The following is a 22,956-nucleotide window of genomic DNA, read 5'->3' on the forward strand; positions in this document are numbered from 1 at the left end:
GACCAGGCCGCCACTATTGTGTTTCTGGTTTCTGGAGCCTCCTGAACTAGGCATTGTTGATCAAATATGGATCAAGATTCTGTTACTACATTCTGTTACTGTCACCTAAAATATTCACAGGAATTTATTTTAATGTACTGTTTAGATGAAATGCAAGAAACATTGAGACCAGGCAGGCCGCTGTTATTACTTGCTGCACAGACGAGACAAAACCGAGCACCGGCCACGTTGAAGCCACCACCTCCACTCTCTCGTCGTAATGTGCATGCTCAGGTTGCAAAAACCCAAGATGGCATCTCCCACAATTTCAAACTTGAGGTCTCAAAACAGTTGAACAGGTGAAGTCACTGTGGCTCCATCCACTAAGTCTACCATCTATGTTTACATCAAAAAGCTGTGTTAAACTGAAAGGAACAAGTAACAGCTGGTTGCTGGCAAGTTCAGCTACAGCTGCAGCGGTTGGTTTGTCATCAAATATACCAAGTTATCCAGGTCATGCTATTCACAAGCTGTCTGGACTTTGCTTGAGTTTCTTGAAGGTGTTTCACCTCTCATCCAAGAGGTTTCTTCACTTCTAACTGACTAATGGGGAATTCCAGGTATTTGAACAGCAATGATCACATTTTGGCCAGAGAAGACCGCTGGTTTGAAAGAGAAGTGACAGACGCCATCTTTGTCAGTCTAGAGCGACCATCACTCAACAGAGGAGGTCGTCTTTGACACCACCTAGGACTGGCCCACTACCAGCAGCTACAGCTAGAGGCTACATAGATTCATTGGTGGTGAGGTCAAGCACTGTGTATGTGACAGAGTTGGCAGTTCAGCATGTCGAGATGCGACCAAAAGAAAAGAAAAGGCATCGAACGAAGTGCTCTAGTGGTATCAGTATGACTTTAACCATACTGGTATAGGTTCTGATATCAGACTTTTTTAAATGATACCCAGCACTAATAAGAGGTGAAACGTCTTCAAGAACCTCAAACAAAAGTCTATTTTCTTATGATAGCTCCTGGTCTTCTCAACAGATTTTGATGTATGTAAAAAATAGGCCCAGGCCAGTGCCTGGCATGTACAGTCTGCTGCATATCTTGTGCCTTACAACATAATTTACTAAATAAAACAAATAAAAGTGGAATCAATCAGGCAGATCTTTAACAAATACCTTTATAAAGCTGTTTTTATTCCAAACAAGTCCTCCCAAACACCTAGTCCTATCAAAAAAAAACTGAAGAGGGAAAGAGGAGAGAGATAAAACATGAGTCATTAGATAGAAAACTTGCCAGTGGACAAGATCACATCTTACTAATGCATCAGCCTGCCAAATCGGAGGTATGGTCGCAGCATGAAATGGGAGATACATGAAAGTGGAGACAGGAGTAAATGATGCAGTTAAGTCAGGGGTGTGTGGTATGGGTGAAGCATCCAGCCCGACGTGGAGACCCTCTTGAGTAAGGCTGACTCAGCCTTTACTGTGCTGGCTGCTTATGTGTATGTGCGTGCATGTGGCAGCAGTTATCACCCACTCTCTCCCCCTCCTCCTTCTTCCTCCTCCCCATTTCATTCTATCCCCTCCGTCTCCTCTCCCTCACTCGCTCCTCACCTCTACCTCTGCAGTACCTCTCCTGCTCATTCCTCCCTGTGCCGGCTGGGGAGACACGCGCTTTTTTTTTTTTTTGCTTTTCTTGCCTTGGCTGCTGGCTCTGCTCCAGCATCCTCCGTGCCTCTCGTGTGCTCTCTCTCTCCGCCCCCCTCCCCACTCTCCAGCCTATGTCTCCCCCCGTGGGGTTTGTTGGACAGCCTGATTCCCCGGCTGTTGCTGCTGCTGCTGCTGCTGGAGCAGTGGAGCCGTCTGCGCTGCTACGCCGCTACCGCTCTGCCTCGCTTCCCCTCTCTGCCTTTCGCCTCACGCTCTCCTTCGCTGGATAATCGCCACAGAGACACGGCAACAAAGAGGACAAGGGAAGGGAGGGAGAGAGACTCTTCATCCAACTGCTGCATTCTTCAGTTTGTCTTTTTTTCCCCCGTGCTTTCCTTCTGGGCTGCTTGAGTGCGGCTGGTTGGGAAAGAGCTCCCCGAAGGAATTTGTCCACCTCTCTTTGCGCTTCCTCCCCGTTCCTGTTCATTTCTGGGACAGAGTGCAGAGGAGGAGAGAAGAGGGAGGGACTGAGAGCAGGACTTGAGACTCAGCTGCACAGCTCAGTGTCCCGCCTTGCTCCAGAGACAAACACACACACACACACACACACACACACACATATTTGCATAAATCGGACTCAGTTCAGGCTGACCAGACTGGCAGACGGGGACAGAAGACACACAGACAGACAGCAACACAGACAGACAGACTTGGTGTCATGGCGTCAGTGGACAGTACCGGTTCGAGTGTTTCTGGTCGGCTGAGATCGGGGGATATACTTCATGCTGGTCTGGCAGTTGCACTGCTGCTTGGTGAGTTATACTTCTCTCTATACCCTGAGCTGCCCTGTCATTCCTCACTCCTCCTCACTGTATCTTTACATTACAGAGGAACATTGTACTTTCATGCCACCTTGTGACTGGGTGAATTCCTCTTATGTTCTATGCATTAAAACTTGTTTACGTCTTCCTCTTTTGCTCCCTTTTTTAAAGTATTCTCAATGCCAGGTTGTCTGCGTGGGTGGTTTAGGGCTGCCACAGTAGATCCATACCTTTTTTTATTGTTACTCCAACCAACATAATGTCTTCTGCTTCATTATTTTTGCACACTTCAGGGCTAAGATGTACCGATGTCACAGGTGATGTTTACTTGTTGCTGTACTGAGGGCATCAAGGTCAACAACATCCGACCCTTGTTGATCTGAACTTGGACGTGTTAAATATCTGGCTGCTGGGCTGGATGAGTGATGGGCTACATGACTCTTCATAATACGGTGCCACGTTCAAGAGAAAATGAATAAAACAGAAAGAAGAAAATTGGAGAAAACTTATGGTTCTGAGACTACATAATAACATTTGTTATAGCTACCGTTCACATCCGTGTGTGTGTGTGTGTGTGTGTGTGTGGTTGTAGTATTACTGGTAGTGACGTAGTGGTGCAGTGGTGATCTGTGCTTTTGCTCAAACACTCCCTGATTTTGTTGTAGCGCCCAATAGTGCCCCCACATCCCAACATTTCCTCCAACCTCTCAGTTCTCCTCAGCTGAAACTCGGCACAGTTCACAGTTGAAGCACAAAAACAAAACCGAGGGGTTTATGTAAGGAACTTCACCTCCACGCCATCCTTAGGTGAACTAGATTAGAGTTGCAACAATTAGTCATTTAAGTAATTAGATGTCAACTTTTACATTAGTTGGTAACTATTTTGACAATCATCAGATCATTTTGAGTCATTTTTTTTAGAAAAATGTTGAAATTCTCTGATTTCAGTCTCTCAAATGTGAATATTTCAGGTTTCTTTAGTCCATTAACTCATCAGTTCTCCAACATCTTGAGCTATGACCATTCCCCAGTCTAAAATATGGACTTATTTCCCATCATTCCCAGTGCTAGACAGAGTAGTTAGTTAACTTTGGGCTGTTTTTCTTGAGGCCCAGTTGAAATTTGCATATTTTTTTATGCCTGTCCTTTGTGTTAAACGTTATTAAGGGGTGACAGGGATGTCACTAAGAGCTGCTTCCTACAGTCTTTCTGTGCTGCTTTCCACATTGTTTTTGTTTTTTTCCTCCACAACCATCTGGTCACTGGTTACTTTTTGTTTTCCAGGTAAATGGTCCATAAATATTTTTACTGTTACTAATAAAATTCACAATGTTTATCCAACCAAGGCATTAAGAAAAAAAGTAATGCCCTTCATCAAAACAAATGACTTTAGTAGGGTTGCAACTAACAATCAATCAATATATTGATATAGTTTGGTTCATAAAATGTCAGATGTGTCAAGTGGTGAAAAAGGTTGATCAATGTGCCCCAAAGCCCAGGATGAAGTCCTCAAATGCCTTGCCTTGTCCTTATATTCACATTTGAGATTATGAAATCAGGAGAATTTTTGACATTTTTAATTTAAAACATGACTCAAAATGATTGATTGTCAGAATATTTGGTGCTTCATTTAATAACTGACAACTAATCAAGTCATCGACTAATTGTCGCAGCTCTAGTCTGTGCACTTTGTTGCACTTTGGTCAGGATCTGTAACAGACGACTGATCCTCTTCACGAGTAGCTCCCAGCAAAGTGTCATTTGTCGGCCTCAGTGAAACCAATCTGACTGCAGCTTAGCGCACGCTAAATTCTTGCACATGGCTGTCTCTATGTGACACGATGAAAAATGACTTAGATTGTTACAGATTAAATATTAACGATGACCATGTAAAATATGACAAATGCTTAAAACGCCACTTAAGTTAAGAAAGAGGACAAAACTGCAGATTTTGAACATCAGGTCAATTGTTGAAAAAGGACCAGATCAAACACCTCCTTGTCATTTTTGTGGCATTTTACTTATAACACTTTGACATAAAACTTGGGTGAGACCGCTGTGCTGAAATGTCAGTATCATGTGTTTGTTTTAAATGTCAGTTAATAAAATGTGATACACGCAACAATATGCAGCATTATTTTTTTCATTTGGGCATCATTACATCAGTTTCAGCTGATCACAGGATTGTCTATAGAGCACAATTTTAGACTACACTGACCTCATATTATGAGCAGCGAGGAATGACTATAAAATAAGATCATTAAAGGTGATATGCACGCTGTAATTCTAAACCTTAAAACACAACTTCTGTTCCTGTCTGACTCTCTCAAAGCACGTCTTTAAATAGAGCCCCTCCAGCAAATTCCTGTTCTGTGTTCTTAATTTAAGGACCTTAAGGTAGTTTTCTTCACATGATGAAGCATCAAAAACACTATATGCTTAACTATTATAGTAAATTTCAATCCCAGTTTCAAATTTAAGAAAAAAAAAAAACTCAGGTATTGATAGCAAACCACTGGTGATCAGTTTGAGAACAATAATCATTGCCGGTACGTCAAATTTTTTACTATAGTCAGAGCATTACACATTGATCAATATACTGGATTTTAGGATTTTCAGGGTTTTATTCAACAAAGTTGTTTGATTGCTGGCTTTAGCTATATGAGTTAGTATAATATGGAGCTAGATGCCACACTGTTTCTTTTTAGTTGGTGTTGCTTCACCCTTGGGGTAATTATTGTTGTAATTAATAGGTCACCTTCTTTCATTTTGGTCTTAATTGCTACAAGGTCTGATAAATTCTGATGTATTTGATGCAGTTTAGGCAAGACTGGGTTCATTAAAATCTCATTTCAAAATTAAAAATGACAAAATGGAGACAGTAGAGCTGCTGCCAGAGAGTTAAATGATGCTTTAGTCTTGTTTAGTAACATGGAATTTTACATCACACAGAGTTTAAGATTCAGTTTACTGGACTAAAGGAACCAGTAAAGTATTCACATTTGAGAAAATGGAGTCACAGAATTAGGACATGTCTTTCATAAAAATGTATCTCAAAATAATTAATCAGTTATGTTGGTGATTAATTTAATAGTTGGAAACTAATTGATTAATCAGCTATTTGTTGCAGCTCTAGCTGATAGTGTTTTACAGGAACACTTTTACAGGAGCTAGATTGGAAAATTTTGATCCAAAAACCATCCTCATCCCTCACCTCCCTTCCTCATGTCATTTGTGGCCATATTGTTCATCTCTATTCTCCAGTATTACAGTACTTAACATCTATTTTCCAACTCTGTTTTGCCTTGTTCTGTGTTCTGCTTTATATGGGACATGGTTATTTATCCAAATGTGCACATTACGCATCCATTGACATTTCCTGCCTGCACAGAAGTACACATCTGTTTCTCTCTTTTTTCTGTTTTCTTTGTCAAAAGACTGCAACAATCTCGCTCAAAAGACCCTGGGAAAACAAAAATAAGACCAAGTCCCAACCAAATCCAGATGTGGAATGAAAAAATTTCAAAAAGTCCTGTGTTAGTACTTAACAACAAACTCTTTGTTGTATTAATTTATACTTTTGATGCTACGATCCGAGATATCGTGTGTGGAACTTGACAGTGACTTGCTGTCATAAGCCGTTGCTTATTCATCCTCAAAGAGTTAGTCCTTATTCACATATAGATGTCCTTTATGATACAAGCCCTCAATATAACAGGACCACAGACAAGACTCAGAAGACAGTTTACTTCATGGACCAAATATGCTCTTCAGAGAGCCAAGATCTCACTGTGCAAAAACACAGAAAATCTGTCACTTCAACACTGGCATTAAACTACTTTTATAGCCAAATATTAAAGGCATAATATGCAATTTATTCCACTAGAAGTGTGTGAAGTGTGTAGACCCTCTGCATGTATTTTGTTATTTCCTCATATTTGTTCTGCTCAGGACGCTTCTGGGCTTCAGCCTGTTTTGCAGTAGTGTGTAGCTCCCTGGCCAATCCAGATTTTGAGATTGGGAATATAAATGTTGCAACCAAAGTTACATCACATTCTCTGTCTCTATATTTTGCTCTCTATCTGTGAGAGCTGCAGAAAGAGTTTTACGCACATTCACACACACACACGGGCAGACTGAGGATCGCTTTGGCTGTTTACACACAAAATCCAGTGTTGTGCAAAGGTGTGGGCTTGTTTATTTGTGCCTCAGAGTGTGAAACAATCAGATGTTTTATCTCTCAGATTCACTGCTGATGGTGCTCTCTCATTCCATTCCGTCTGTCACTCTTCTTCTTTTTCATTTACTGAATTAGAGCCTTGCAGCAGGCTAGGTGCAAAAATGTTGTTTAACGGGTAAAACTATATTTATATAAATTCACGGGTGCGGGTTTGGGTAAAAATTAACTACCTGTGTGCAGGTTGCAGGTAAGGACAATAATGTAACTTACAAAACAATATTTTTTTTTTCCCTGGAGAATCCAGAAATGAAAATCATTGTGCACTATTTTAAACATTTATCAACTAAGTGTGAGCTAAGTGTGAACTAGTGAGAGTACTTAGCATGTAGCACAGTATATTACAGATTTATTATAGATTATGCAAGAATAAAGAATAAACAGCAGAAAATGTAAAGAGTTATGATGCAACGAGGCAAACAGATGCAGAGCAACCCAGGTTATAACACAGCAATTACCACTAACATGCCATCAGTAGCTGGGATGTAAATGTGATAATTGCACCGCATGTTGTTACCCGTTTGCATGGCTATCACATTACGTAAATGCATGTCTGTACGTGTGCATGCCATGTAAACGTGACTCAACCTTGCCCGCTGTTGATTGAGTTACTTAGCTGCTGCTGTAATTCTCTGCCCTGCTGTCACTCATTCACCTTGGAAAAGACATCTCACTCCCCCCTCACCTCTCCCCCTTCCATACTGCATGACCCCTTCCATCACTTCCTACACACTTTACCTCCTTCATTACCTCTGCTCCCCCCATTCATCTCTCCTCCCTGTCCATTTCCTCTCTTCTCTCTCCCCTTCTTCCCATCTCTTCTCTCTCTGTCTCTCTTTCTCGGGGAGGTAATAGTGTCCTCGGTCAGTTCTCTATGGGTTCATTCGGAAATACATTAACCCCTTCAATCTCTGGCCTACTTAAAAAAAAAAAAAAAAAATCACCTTGACAGGCAGCCAAGGACACACACACACACACACACACACACACACACACACACACACACACCGTTAGTTGCTTTTCCTCCCATCAGTGATTCAGATATTGATGTTTCCCAACTGGAACAAAGAGATATTTGATAGTGGAGCTAAAAATATCACACATTCCAGCCTATTACTCATGCACACACAAACACACACATACATGACTAGCATAGTGCATTACTATAGTATGTGAACCTGTGGGTGGTGTCAGGACAAAGTGTAAAGATAGAAGAAGAGTAGAGAAGAGGAAGGGGGGCGGAGAGAAAAAAGGATAGTAAAGAGCAGAGGTGTAAAATGAGGGAGGCGTGAAATCTATTTCTAGGCACAAGGGGGGGACACTCCTATCAGATATGTAAAACATTATCATGTCCCCGGTGTGGACAGACACGCTGTATCAAAGGCAGATTTCATGTCGCTGGTTGAGGGAGACAATAAATATAAAATTTCCTCAAGAGCAATTCCTGAAGAGGACACCAAGGAAGAGGACAAGTGTACAGAGGAAAGTCTTATTACTACTATAAACTGGATGACTGATAAGGATCATACGAGCATGCTGTTTTAAATAATAATGTCAACAGTAATAATAAACTTCTAGTGTCCACTGACAAATACTTACTGAAATTTCACTCAATATCTACTCACCCCTGACCTGATGTGAGGATGGGTGAAGATCTCCAGTTCACAAAACACTCCCAGAGCTTCAGCGGAAAACAGTGTTGCAGCCAAATCCAGAACAATTGAAGTAAACGGTGACCAGTTTTAAAATGTAATAAAAGAGCACAAAACAAATGTTTCCATGCTGCTCATGTGTCCATAAGCTACGACATTAAAATTTGACTCAAAAAGACACCATTCACACCATGTTTTTAGCCTAAATATCAACTGTAGCCTCTCAGACCTGATCTGTGTGCACACGCCTGAAGCAGGTACACAAGCTCACGCCCAAGCGGCGCAGCTGCAGCAAAGAAATGATGTTCCTCTTCTGTGTCGAAATTTTCTTCTTTGTTGAAAATTGAGAAGTCACCTCTATGCGTAACAAGTCACTATTTCTGAGCAGATCTCTCTCTTTTGTCTGAGTCATGTAAACACAGGTGTGAAGGCATCGCGAGATCTCATATATCTCGTGTTGCGCATCTTGGGTGAGAGCTTGTGTACCTGCTTCAGGCGTGTGCATGCGGATCAGGTTTGAGAGGCTACAGCTGACATTTAGGCTAAAAACATGGTGTAAAGGGCGTCTTTTTGGGTCAGATTTTAATATTGCAGCTCACGGACCCTTGGATTACACCACACGAGCAGTATGGAGACATTTTGTGGGGGATTTTTTGTTCTTTTTTTTTACATTTTAAAACTGGTCACCATTCACTTCAATTGTACTGGATTAGGCTGCAACGCTGTTTTCCACTGAGGCTCCAGGAGTGTTGTGTCAACCATCCTCACATCAGCACAGGGTGAGTAGATATTGAGTGAAATTTCATTTTTGGGTGAACTATCGCTTTAAGTTTTGTTGTCAGTATATATAAAAAATGCTAAGAAGCCTGCCAGAAACTTAATATTTTAACACAGAGTTTATTGTAATGTCTTTTTTTTATCAATCAAGTCTTCATTATTACCAAAATTAAAAACAAACAGCCATTTTATATGTAGTAAGAAAAAAGCACATAGAACCTAATTACATAGGTAGTTTAATCTGAAATATTATTCTATAGAAATATTACTCTTGCCACTTTGGTATGAAAAGCTGCATTCTTAATTTAAGCAAATAGCCAGCATCAGGAATATGTCTGACATTTGTAACAAAGCAAACAGCTTGAAAATCAGTGGAAAATTCTGTGAGTTCTGATGATGAACTGTGGATAAACCTCCTGCCTCCATCAACATACATGCAATAGGAGACGCAGTTGCCCCGCACCAATATGGCGGCCGCATTTGATGCGCGTGAGGTAACGGAGCGAACAAAATGCAGTCCGTGAACATGTTTTATTCTGTGGAGTGGTAGAAGTAAAGAAAAACATTTGACACGTCTTTTGTTAATCTTTAATCTTTTGTTAAAGTTAATCAGTAAAGCAAAGTAAAGCCACTACACACTTCCAGAGTTTGCTCCTCAGACACTCGGTTCGCTCCAACAGCTAATGTGTTTCGGGATGGCAGGGGGTGGGCCAAACCACTGAGTAGCGATGGGGGTTGGGTGTGTGCAATCATACTTAACTTATTATTATTTTTCATCTGTAATTAGCATCTTTAAGTGCTTCCAGAGCATATTATTATATTATGTAAAATTCTAAAATTATATTTATAATATGTTGAGCTGGACAACTTTCTGTTTTCCCCAGAAAACGGGTGTCTGGACCCACCTCTCCCACCCGGAATTTCCACCCTTGCTCTGCATAAGTCATTTCCAGAGGAGATTCTCCATTGTCTTCACTTGTTTTCATTTGCCTCAGTACTCCCTCCAGACCACTTAGTTAGAAACCTTGCTCAATGGCATTATGCCAGTAATTATTGATAGAGGGTAAAAGATGATTCATTAATCTACTTAACAGTTTAAAAGGCACTCTGAGGATTGAGACAGGCAACCAGCTACAGAAAGCAAACCATCAAGATGTCATTGATTCTACCACTGTACCACAACAAAAAGGACACAAACATACCCGGGCCAGCTCGCCACATTTATCCTCTGCATATTTAGTTATAGCGTCCCTGAGGAACAAGTTCTGAAAGCAAGTAAGATTGAGAAAAAAAAAGAGTGTGAGAGAAAGTGCTCAGCACTGAAAAAAAAGAATAGTAAGAGCCCATTAAAAGACGCAAAACCAGAGACAGAGAAGAACAAGGAGAACCCAGACGAGTCAAGATGAGGAGAGGTAAAAATATATCGGATGTTGGAAGACAAGAGAAAAGGGCTGAGAGTGAGAAGACAAAAGAGCAAATTCAGAACACATAAAGTTCAACCAAACCACACACATAGTGAAAACACTTCATATTTTAACAGAGATTTATCACTTTACTACTGACATTTACTTAAAGAATTTTTTTTGAAGCATCCTTTATGCACAAATCCGTCATGTTAGTTTTTCTATTGAACTATGATACTTGACAAGACGAGACACTTTGTGAACGTGCATCAAAAAATGTGTATTGCAGTCCAAATAGTAATTTGGAGCCAAAGACTGGATATTAAGGTTGAAAGCCTATTTAATATATGACCTATGGTTGGAGTCCTACACTGTAAGTTGATTAGCTTTTTATAGTTTATTTACCTGTCAGTTATCTGTCAGTATTTAACCCATTTTCCTAAAAACATAAGTCCACTGCTCTGAAAATACACACTCTGGAGTCAGAGTTCAGCGACTGCCTGCCAGACTCCATTCACATATTGCTCAGTTTAACCATGATAAATAGCAATTCCTTCTAGATTTCACAAAATACATATCTTTTCTTTCATTCCACGCCATCCTTATTATCTTTGAAAAGTCCACAACTGCAATTCAAATTGCCACTGTAGAATGTCAGTTCCAAAAAAACAGAAAAAAGGGGAATTCATGTCACCTTTAAAGTGAGCGACCCCGACTGATGACAGAGTGTCCAGAGCATTTAACACCCAATGTGCCGCAGTAAACAGTGATTTCATCCCAAATGACCAGAGTGACTCAAGTTAATACTGATGTTAATACTGATGTCCTCGCAGAGCTGCAAAGCAGGTGGTGTGAAATTCTTCTATACATGTAAGCCCTTCACAAACACATAGCCATACATGTACTCTAACACTGTTTGCACCATGTCCAAGTGCAACGTGATCCTGAGCAGGTCAGTGTGGAGAAGAGGGTTTATAAATAGTCCCCAAGTGTGTGATAGACACCAGAGCAACAATCTGAGAATTACACCAGCTGTCCAACATAACCCAACGTAACATAACCAGCATAACCTGCCCAGCAAGACCCAAATACCAATATAAGATAGTCTTTCTGCTGTGGAAATGAAAGTGTTACCATGTGTTTGCTGAATTGCACAACAATGTCACAGGACACCAATAATAGTTTGTTATTGGTGTTTTGTTTAGATGTAGGGATGCACTGATTGGTAAATTACTGATACTGATACAGATATTTATAATGAGAATTTGGCCGATAGCTGATGCTGCTGTTCTTCTGTGGTTGTTAATTTAGTTTTTGTTGTTATTTATTCAAACTTCTGTGCCAGGGAAACAAAGAAATGCCAGAGCTGTGTGCTGTGTCTACTGGTGTCTGAGTCCATTTACATTCAGTGAATACAAAACTGACGCGCCACAAGAAGATAGACAGTCAAACAATCAGTCATCTCATGTCGGTCATTTATCAGTTAATCGGTCAGTTACCAAAATCTTATAGTCTGGTACATGCAGGAGCAGTGCACATACAAGTACATTCTTGGAGAAAGCACAAATAATGTGAAGGAAACAGATATTTCTTCAATCCGAAGCTGCTTGTTATTATTATTCCGCTTTAATTAATCACTGATTTCATGCAGCACCCAGCGAGCACACTAAGTGACACAAATCAAATGTGCCCAAGCTGCATGACCCAAAGGTACATCGTGCATGATGGTGCCAACATATGTCACATAAAAATATTGTATAATACTTTATCACAAATAACAGTGTAATTCTTTCTATGTGTGCCATTTATTGTTCTTAAGACCTTAAGAGGTTGTTGACTTCAACAGGCTGTTGTGCAACATGTTATTGAGAAGAAAATAATGAAGTATCTGGGGACGAGGTTCTCATATATCGAGGAATCCCAATCGAGGAAATACACTCACACACACACACATACATACATACACACATACACACACATACACAGATGAGGCTATTCATTTCTGTCAGAGCTCAAAATGTTCAGAGCTCAAACTAGTTATACTGATTAAGTGATGAAGCTGATGAAGACTGGGCAGTTTTGGGGCGATGGACGGGCAGATTAAAAAGTGAGCAAAACTAGAGAGAATTTATCTTGGATTCCAATCATGGATTTGATTACGTCAGAACTTGAGGAAATAAAAAAAAAAACTTGCCAGTGACTTACTTACTACAGGACACTTGAAATGTTTTGGTTGAACTGTGTGTCCTGAATCAGTATTTTTGTTCATGTTTCTAAGTTTGCTCAAGTCAAGACAGTAGAGGGCGCTCTTTTCATTCTGGGGTTCCACTAGAGTCACTTTGCATGGTTCACAGTTCTTAAGCATCCTTATTCATCTTTTACTTTTATCTCTTTATGCAGCCCCACTTTATTCACTATTTTGGTTAAACTGGATTCTATGGAGAAAATATTTTCAGGTTTTCTCTCTGATGTCCTGCCTAAATTTTGAGTGATTTCTAAAGTTTGCTGAGGGACAAAGGTTTTACTTGTTGTTAGCAGATAGCTACTTTAGCTGCTAATTGCTAGTTAGCTACATGCACCCTGTCTGGACTAGGAGCTCAGGCATCGGGGTGGTGCACGGCTAACCAACGGCAGCATTTAGCCACATTTGTGACAAGTAAAGATGCATATCCATCAGAAGCTCTGTACTTCACAGAAAGTTTAGTAACTGGAGGACATCAGAGTGAAAACAAGCAAATATTAAACTTTTTTCACAACAGAAGAAGCACTGTCAGTGAGTGAGAAATACTGAACACAAACATAATCCTGAGCAAAGCAGTCAGATGAAGATTGGGAGGATGATTGGGTCTGTTATGGAGTTACTTGGGATTGTCATATTCCCCCCAAAATCCAGTGACATTCCATTTTCCCCATCCTCCCTCTGCTTGTTCTCTCTTCACAATCACTGCACTGTGTAATTACAATGGGCCTGTACAAAAATCTATTAGGAAGTGCTGGGGGTGGGGGGAACCCAAGGGGCTTACTGGAAATAGGGTACATTTTCAGTCAGTGCATTTTGCACAATATCATCTTTATGACTTGATGACGACAGCTTATTCCGCTCCAAACCTGCAGCATCGGAGTCAGAGCAGGAAAACCATCTGTTTTGCTGCATCAACTCTGTGACACTTAATTTGTTTTGTCTTGAAAACAGCGTACATTTTATTTTAGGGATGAATGATATGGACTTTTTCTAGCCGACACACAGGTTACCTGCTTCTCATGGCTGATGCTGATATGATATTAGTTTATGCACACCTGATGCTAAGAAAGGCTAAAATGATTTAATATTCCATAATTCTGACTGAACCACATCTACCAAAATACTTCAAACATATACTTTGACTTTTGTAGAGCATGTAGAGCCTAACAATTCAAATTAAATGCTTTGACATAATCTTTCAAATCAGATATTAGTATAGCCAATGTTATCAGCAGCTGGATAGGCCATTATCAGCTGGCAATTTACTGGCCCTGATAATTATTGTGCGTCCCTAATTCTGTTTAATGTATAACTGTACAACAGCAAATATATACGACTATTAAACTAGTTTGAAAAATTAATATAAACATGATTTCAACAAAGCACGGAAGCCCCAGGAGGAGAAAAAAAATCGAGCTAAATCATTTTTTCTCCTATGTTTATGACTTAAGAACAGGTGAAAAAGTTTTAAAAATTCCATGTGCAAAAAAATGTTTGAAAAAAGGAAATATTTAGATAGACTGAGAAAATGGATCAATAGATTTTTGTCTGTTTTATTTTCACCTGCTTCTCAGGGCTTCCATAATAAATGGTTTAGTTAAAAATGTTTCATTGTGTTGGTGTTGAGATTTTGAAATTACATTCAGTTTTACGTTCCATTTGATGGAAAGAAAAAAAGATCTCATACATTAAATGCAAAAATTTGATTTGGGCCACTTCTACCAATAATAATAATCCTTTTAATGGCTTGGATTTTTTTTTCATGAAACAGACGGTCTTAGATAGCTAATAAACATGATCTGTAAACATTTGCTTATTTCTTTATCATGCTTTAGAGAGTACCAGAGCCTACTTTGGTTGTCGTAGTGTGACACAGATCTATCACTGAGTGTGGTGTTAATTTTGCTTTGTTAATGAGTTCATTTACCATTTATTGATTTTTTCTCAATGACAATGCACATCGATTAACATCACTGTAAATGTGCCAGTGTCAGCCAAAAGGCAAGTGTTCAACTGTTGTCCCTTGGACTGATGTTAAATCGTTCATTAAAACAACAAATAATACACACCATTAGAGCTGGAGAAGGCAAAACATGAACAGCTAAACAGGATGAAAAACTTACAACATGCACACCATGAAATCACATCAGAGAGGACACAGAAATGAAAGAAGTTAAAACATGAAGTCTATCACATTTCAGATTACAGCTAGACATCAACAGCCATAAACAGTTTGAGACTTAAGAAATTCAAACACTTGAACAAAGAATTTCAGACAATGAAACTGAAAAAATAAAATAAAAAAACAGCTTGTTAAAAAATTCCCCACCCAAAAAACTGCTACATGTAATTATTACTTATTTAGAAGATATAACTATTAAAGATAAGAGGAGTAGCAGAGGACATAAAACTGTCATTTCATGAGCTGTACTTACAGTAAGTAAGCTACTTAACTTTGTAATGCCATTACTCATCGCCTGCACTCATTTTTTACAGTAATCCTAGCCCAGCTCAGCACACGAGCCTGCAAATATTACTTCATCCCTTTTCATTTTTGCCCTGAGAATGGATTCAAAGCCGTGTCACCTGACTTCTATTTAGAACGTGTTGTTTTTGGTCTGTACTGTATGTCTGCTCCTTTATGTCTTTTTCTGTGATATGTCTGTGTTTTTTATGTTTACTAAAGCCAGTGTTTTTTTTTCCTTAACCCTTTCCTTTCTCTCTTGGCTCAGGTGTATGGAGCGTTGGTGGACTGGAGGTCTCGACAGGTAAAGTGTCTTCAATTGAAGCAATGAATGGCTCCACAGTGCTGCTGCCCTGCACCTACTCCTCCTGTATCGGTATTAAAAACCTCTACTTCAGCTGGCACTATAGTGACAATGGAACCATGATCAAGGTACAGTACACACACACACACACACACACACACACACACACGTATACACACTAGCCTGAACATTTTCAGGGAGTTCTACCTAGAACCTAACATAAAGGGTTATACCCAGAACCATATATGAAATGGTTTCACCCAGAACCTGCCTATGAGACATTCTAAAGGCGAACCCCTCTATGGCGTAATGTTCCACCCAGAACCCTCTCTGCGGGCTCTATCCAGAATCTTTCCACCTTCTCACGGTGCTAGCAAGAGCCCACTTGGGGTTCTCCTGGTAATGTTTTTTATATGTGATAGGTAAGGTTAATTTAGTATTAAGGGCCTTGTGCCATTAATTTTATTTTAACTAATAAGGGAACCCTGAAAATCCTGTTGGAGCAAATGTATGGTGAAAGTGTAATGACTGATGGGGGGAGCTATCGCTGAAACCCCAGATACTACAGTTTATTAGGCCACAGAAATAATGGTAGAATAAAATCCATTTTTATTAAATGTTCTGTAACTAAGCAATAGAGCCATAGAAAACTTCTGAAAACTAAGTTTCACAATAGGATGAGCCTCACTGGGTACAAAAGAAGGCTCCCAAGAGTTTCTAGTCAGTGTGCTTTCCATCTATTTTTGGCTACTGTACATCTATTTTCACTTTGAATTCTGTTTTCTGATTGTCGAGATGTGTGTCCGCACCTCCAAATGTGAGACACACTGTTAACTTCAATATTTACACCTTACTGTTATTATAAAATATATTGAAAGGACACTTTGCTAACCCACACTCCTGCGTGGGGAAAAAGACTTAACGTAAATTAAGGTGTTTTGTAACTGTGGAGATGTGTGTGTGCTTCGACCAAACGCGCCAGTTGCCATCTTGTGCAGACAGCGGCGCAAGTGGGCTGAGAACAAGATAGCAAATACACCTGGCCACACCTTCATTTTGCCTTCATTTTCAGATGTGGCAAAAACCGCAACTGCACCGGTGTATGATAGCAATGCCACCCGCACCACCAGCGCATCCGCTTTGGTGTAAGAGAAGACCCTTAGTCTTACAAAGAACCCTTGACTAAGCCTTCCTTCAAAAAATGGTTCTTCAGAAAAAAAATGGTTCTGGGTAAAACCTCAGTTTTATTCTGAAAACTGTATGACTCCCTATCTCTGTGTATCTAAAGTCCATATGTGCGTGTGTGTGTGTGTGTGTGTGTGTAGTTATGTGAGGCCGTGATTCCTGGTGAGGGGGTGGAGCCCAAGGTTGCCATATACCATGAGCGAGTGGAGTTTGTTGGCTCCTCCAAGACCAACAACATCTCCATCCTGCTGTGGAACATCACCTTTGAAGACGAGGGAGACTACATCTGCTTCGCCAGGAACCCAAAGGAGAAGAACCGAAACCACAGTGCTACCTTCACTCTTTATGTGGTGGACCAAAGTACGTGACACCTGCACACACTTGCTTACACCTACACTTCAAATTCTGAGAGTCTCGTTGCTGGTGTCTCATGTCGCGCTTGTTAAGTGTCTTTCCCTGTGTTGTTTATGTCACCTCTATTCTATCATGAACTTTCTCCCTCACAACGTCTTCCCTCCTCTCCATCTTTTCAGTGAAGGAGGTTGACAACACTTTGACAGTCATCATTGTCTCAGTGCTGGGTGGAGTCATAGGCTTAGTTATCATCATCATGGTGATAAAGGCCTTGGTTGTTCACTTTCTGCTGAAGGATGATGAGAAGAAGTGAGTAGATCAACTGACTATCTTAATAACACAGGAAGATTTGAGAAAAATACATAATATAGTCGATTATAAACATTAAGAGTCATTGAATATTTCCAGTACTTCCTCCCAGGATGTGATAATCAAAAGCTCTATTTAAAAAACAGGATTAATTAATGTTTGTGTTTATATGTAAGTCATCATGGTTGACTAAGTGAATTGATGGTAATAACAATGTTGAGCAAAGACAGTGCCCACTTACATGCTGCAGGTTATGCCCAGATAATGACTAAAACAGCCCATTGCTTAGTTTGCAAGTCAACTAGTGGTTGTTATGAACTAACTAACTCGCCATTAGTCATGTAGTCATCGCATATTTATGGTCTCATTATTTAAAAATATATATTTGGGGCACAAAGTGAGCTGCCTGATGTTAAAAGCAAAAGCAGTAATTGACCCTTCTTAAGTCCCGCCTCTTTTCACTCTGTGCTCCAATGACAGTTGAGTGAGTTCGGTACCTCGGTCAACTTTCTTCCTATCTTGTCTCCTTTGCTTAGACAAGCTATGTGCTAGGATTGTCGATGTTACAGAGAAAATCAAATTTTATAAAAGTGACATATTTCTATCTCAATTTAGTTAGCAAAATGCTAGCTGACTAGCTAGCTAATCTCCTATCAGCCATCAAACTGTCCTCCGTCAGTCTCTGAGACTGTGTCTCAGCCTGACAGGACCGCAATGCACCGGTGACTTCAGTGTTACAAGAGAAAAGGTTTTCAACGATCCAGAAATTTTAGCCCCAGGTCTAACAGCAAGACTGCGTGAATGCAGTTTGAGGTTTATGTTTTGTTTTGTTTTGTTTTGTTTTTTTCTTGTTTTTTTTGTTTTTTGGTTTTTTTTGCAAGAGACTAATGAAAACTTTGAGTTGAGTAAGACTTAACCTCAACCTGTCACATACTGACTTGCTTATACTTATTGTCCATTAACATGCAATTTTACAAACTCTCTGCATTGGGCTTGTTTTTAATTTCATGACAATGTGAAAGTAAACTCAGACATAGACTGATTTTTATTGTAAAACACTGTGAAGACTCAGAGTGAGAAAGAGAGTATAACGTGACCTTAAAAAACTGTGACTACAGATGATATCATCCAAATGTCTGGATTTGATTATGCTTGAATCTCCTAATCCAAATACTCATGTAACTGTCATTATAACTGGGTTAATATGTCACTATTGCTGTCCATGTTAATTAGACATTTGGTACCACTGATCAATAAATGTGACAACTGGTAGCTGACACAGGTGCAGACCCGTCGCAAAAGTAATATTTGGCTCCTCGGTGTGACTCCTCGGTGTGAGCTTGTCCCGCCTGTCAAAAATACACAGATAAATGGCATTTCCACTTTGTCTTTTCACATCTATCATAATTGGTACGTGAGTAGTGAGTTGCAAGGCAGACATCTATTTATAAAATATGATACTAAGTATATGCAAAGAGTGGCAAGAGGCATCAAGTTCTCAGGTTTTGAATGAGTTCTCTTGAGCTTTCAATGAACGTCTTTGGTATATGTTTCAGTAAAATCTTAATTACATATTTCCAATTTGTGTCCTACACAAGATCATTATTCAGGGCTATGAAGGTTAGGCTGCAGTATATTACACATATTCAGCCCTTATCACTGCCATGTTCCCCCCTCGATGAGTGTACATCTTAACCTTTGGTTTGTCTGTCCTCTGCAGTAAGGAGTGCCTGGTGAGCTCCTCAGGGAACGACAACACAGAAAATGGACTTTCAGGAGCCAAAGCTGACAACAAAGGGACACCAAAGGCATGAGCAAAATGCAAAGTATGTCTGTATGTTTGTATATATGTTAGACAAATGTACATGCTGAGAGGAAAGGCTGTTATAAATGGACTGTTTTATCTTACTAGTGGCTAACTAATACAACATGTAAATGTCTATTTTAAATCATGCTTGAGATCTGGGAGGTGTGGAATGTGCACAGGCCTGGATCACTCTCTCACCTACACGGTAGCCCATTTGTTACACAGCCTCGGTTATCGAATTCTGCTCCACATCTTACCGGAACCTAACACTTTGTCTGGAGCAGAGCCTCAACTGTCTCTGCCTCCACTTATATCTACTCGATTGCCATACTCTCATTGACATTTTCTTATTCAGGTTACATTTTCAAAGAGGTTACGCTTCTTTTTTTAAAAACTTTGAACCCTCTATAGCCGTGTGTTGCAACTAATAATAATTTTAGAGGACGAACTTTGCACAAAGCAGACGATCGTTTGTTTTAAGTTCTTTATTTGTAGACCAAAATTCAATATTCAACTGCCAAGTCTCAGTCTATTTGACACGCTACGAGTATGTTTGATTCTTGGATTGTAATTCTTGAGGTTCTACTGAATAATCTGCAACTCTATATGTCAAACCTGGACCCAAACCAACCTGACCAGTGGGAACACACTCTTTGATGCCATGATGCATTGCCACAATCTATGAACTGCCATATGAACTGAAGAACAGCACAAAACTGCTGAAATGCTTCTTTGTAAACCCCGACTTCACCACCTGTGAACTCAAACCAGAGGACCGCTCAACATCGGTTTTGTTTACAAATACACGCCGACATTTTTCAGTCATAATTGGATAAAATTTGCTCTGATTAAATCTGGAAAATATACATTTTTTAACACTGCTTGTAAAATAGCATTTTAATATTTACAGAAAAGGTCAACAAAAAAGAACTTACTCTTTTTATGAGTAGAGAGCAAACCATATATTGGTTTGCTAAAGCTATTTTTTCCTGACCTTTTAGTCCTGATCTAACCATCGACCTTAACTACTGCCATGCCAGCCAGAACCTCAACTTGTACGTTTACTGCAGGGTCCAGGTTTGACACACTGCTGGGGTGTTTGGTTCATTAAAGGGATAGTTGGGATTAGTGGGGTTGTATATGGTACTGCATGTATTAACAAAAGTGGATGGCGGTCGACACACCACCAGTTTGGAGAAGCAGCAGGAGTATCTGTTCACAGCGGTACTATGCTCATCTCTTGTGCTCCAGCTCATTCAAATAATCTGAACTATCCCTTTAATGCTGACAGCAGATTTTGATCCGTTATCGGCTAGCTAAGAAGACTGACAACTGGGCTTTCTTAGGTGACTGAAGGATCCAGTTCTGCACAGGTTTTATTGTTTTGCTTTAGATGAAACACAGGTGCCTGTTCTGCTTCTGCTCCCTCTGCTGGTGGGAGGATAAAAACACAGAAAATTTATAAAAAACAACCAACCCTAACCCTCATCAAAGACAATCCCCTGACTACCCAGCTCCCTATAGAAAGGAATGAACTTAATCATGCTGCTTCTAACAAATAACCAATGCATTTTTAGCATGTGCGCATTTTATATAACTTCATATAAGTATATGTTGTCTAGCACTGCAGTACAGGAACATTTTGTGTCTCTGTATGGTCCCATTTAACCCTTCACATTAACCTCAACTGACTGACGCTCTGTCAGTGCTTGATAAGGACCTCCCAACACTGCTACTACAACTTTTTTTTTTACCCCCTTAAGCAGGTCAGGGTGATTGAAAGGTGACACTTCTTTCGGAGTAATGGCCTGCAAGTATTTGTGGGGACGGACGGGTGAAAGACCTTCTACACTTATTCAAAAATAAGAAGATTTTAGTATCTCTCAATTTGAATCGTACCAATTGAACAACTCTGCGAGAGAAGTTTAGCAAGTCGGCACATCAGCAGGATATACTGTAAGTGGAGAGAGCGACACACTGTTTGCAAATCTCCGGATAGCGGTTCCCATCAATATTTCCACACTCGTATGCAGACTCTAACTGGCTCCCATCCAGTACAGACTTTCTCTGATAACCGTAGTAAAACACTTTTACACATATATGTATGTATAATTGTGCTGAGATAGTCTAAACAGGTCCATTGATTCTGGCTCAGTAATACAGGTGGCACCACTTTGGGACAGATCACTGCAAAAGAATGTATAGACTCTGTCAGGGAATAGATGTTAAATATAATTACAGTCCAAAAAGTTTATTTTAATTCATTATAAAAAAAAAATATATATTCAGTACGTTAATGTTCAATATCAAATGAATGTGTTAATATCCCAGCAGGCAAGTGGTTCGTTTTTCTTTGCCAACAGTCTTATTTGTGTGACTCTACGACCACTTTCAGTGTTTTGCTCAGTTCAAAGTTGAGATTAGCCAACAACTACTTGCTGTGACTGAATCTAAATATTTTGGGCATTGAAGATTGTAAGATGTTTGTGCTGGGTTTCTGAATAGTACTGGTGTCTTAGCACAAAAAAAAACATATATATATATATATTAAACGTACAGATCAATATGCCTTTAAGAGTTTAGAGGGAGCTGGGAGTTGTTGAGAGTAAATAAGAAAATAAAAAATAGATACTATACACAAATTTAAATGGTAGAATTTACTGAAATTAAACAGCTTATAACATTTTAGGGTATGGAGGGTGATAAGGGCCACGTAATTTGAGTTGTGAGTTCAAAGTCAGAGTTCTGCTTTTAAACTCAGAACTCAAATAAATCCTTCACATGTGGCCCTTCCTGGAATTCTGACCTGAATTATTCTGAGAATTCTGATTTTTTTTTTCTTCAGACGTCAAACTCTTTAAAAAATCTGACGTTTTCTCACAATTTTGACTCTATTCACAAAATTCTGACCTTGATGTTTTACAGTTTTTCTCACAATTTTGACTTCATCCAGAGAATTCTGACTTTAAACTCAGAATTCTCACTTGTTCCTCTGACTTTATGCTGAAAAATCAGACTTTATTCACAGAGACTCATAATTATGACTCTAAACTCAAAACTCAAATAATTTTTTTCACATGTGGCCCTAACTTAAATTTCTGACATGTGACCCTAATTCTCCTCTGTACAGAAGTAACCATATTTTGTTTAAGAAAAGAAAAACAGGGCAAAAACCCAACACACTCTTGATAGGTGAATGTGGATTAACGTAGTGCTAGGAAGCCCTTTGGAAACTAGAAACCACTTTCTGTGTGACTCTCAGTACGAGATGTCACCTTTGAAGCTGGCAGACATGACCTGCCACACCCTTACACATAGCTTGAATAACTACGACAGCTGAAAGCTACACACAAACATACACACACGCACATACATACATATGCACTCACATACTAAGAGCCACTTTGATACCAGAGAGCAGTGCACTGGCCTTGCATAAAAACAATACAGCACTTTACCACAGTTTAGAGTGGGTGCACAAAACTGGAAATCGACTTCACAGTTACCATTCTTTTATAATATGTTATCAACATTTCCACATTGTGTTTGTCAAGTTGTACCTGACAACGGCATTGTATGGTTTTAGCATTGTCTGACTTTGTGTTGTCTCACTGGAACAGAGCTCTGTGGCAAGATTTTATTTTATTTTTCTAATTGTTCACATTGTCAGCCTGCTGCTCCCTAATAGTGGAGTGCATTTCCCTTCTTGCTTTCAGTGGAAGCAATAAGACAGACATCAGATTATGCAATAACCTGTTATAAGGC

General features: G+C 39.7%; 1 protein-coding gene across 1 annotated transcript; it reads left to right on the forward strand.

The window, feature by feature from the left end:
- The first annotated feature begins 1,615 nt into the window (after window positions 1-1,615).
- On the forward strand, window positions 1,616-21,716 carry scn4ba (sodium channel, voltage-gated, type IV, beta a). The gene is made up of 5 exons (XM_084717333.1): window positions 1,616-2,448; window positions 15,501-15,664; window positions 16,862-17,081; window positions 17,255-17,384; window positions 19,105-21,716. The coding sequence occupies exons 1-5, from the start codon at window positions 2,355-2,357 to the stop codon at window positions 19,196-19,198; spliced, it is 702 nt and encodes a 233-aa protein (XP_084573459.1). The 5' UTR covers window positions 1,616-2,354; the 3' UTR covers window positions 19,199-21,716.
- Window positions 21,717-22,956: the final 1,240 nt, after the last annotated feature.

Source organism: Lutjanus erythropterus, chromosome 4 (genome assembly GCF_056507025.1).
Source record: "Lutjanus erythropterus isolate fLutEry1 chromosome 4, fLutEry1.hap2, whole genome shotgun sequence".
NCBI classification, from domain to species: Eukaryota; Metazoa; Chordata; class Actinopteri; order Lutjaniformes; family Lutjanidae; genus Lutjanus; species Lutjanus erythropterus.

Excerpts from the sequence above, each read along its gene's own strand:
- scn4ba (XM_084717333.1), top strand. The coding sequence starts at position 2,355 with ATGGCGTCAGTGGACAGTACCGGTTCGAGTGTTTCTGGTCGGCTGAGA. Across the intron at positions 15,665-16,861 it reads ACAATGGAACCATGATCAAG|TTATGTGAGGCCGTGATTCC; the intron begins GTACAGTACACA and ends GTGTGTGTGTAG. Across the intron at positions 17,082-17,254 it reads TCTTTATGTGGTGGACCAAA|TGAAGGAGGTTGACAACACT; the intron begins GTACGTGACACC and ends CCATCTTTTCAG.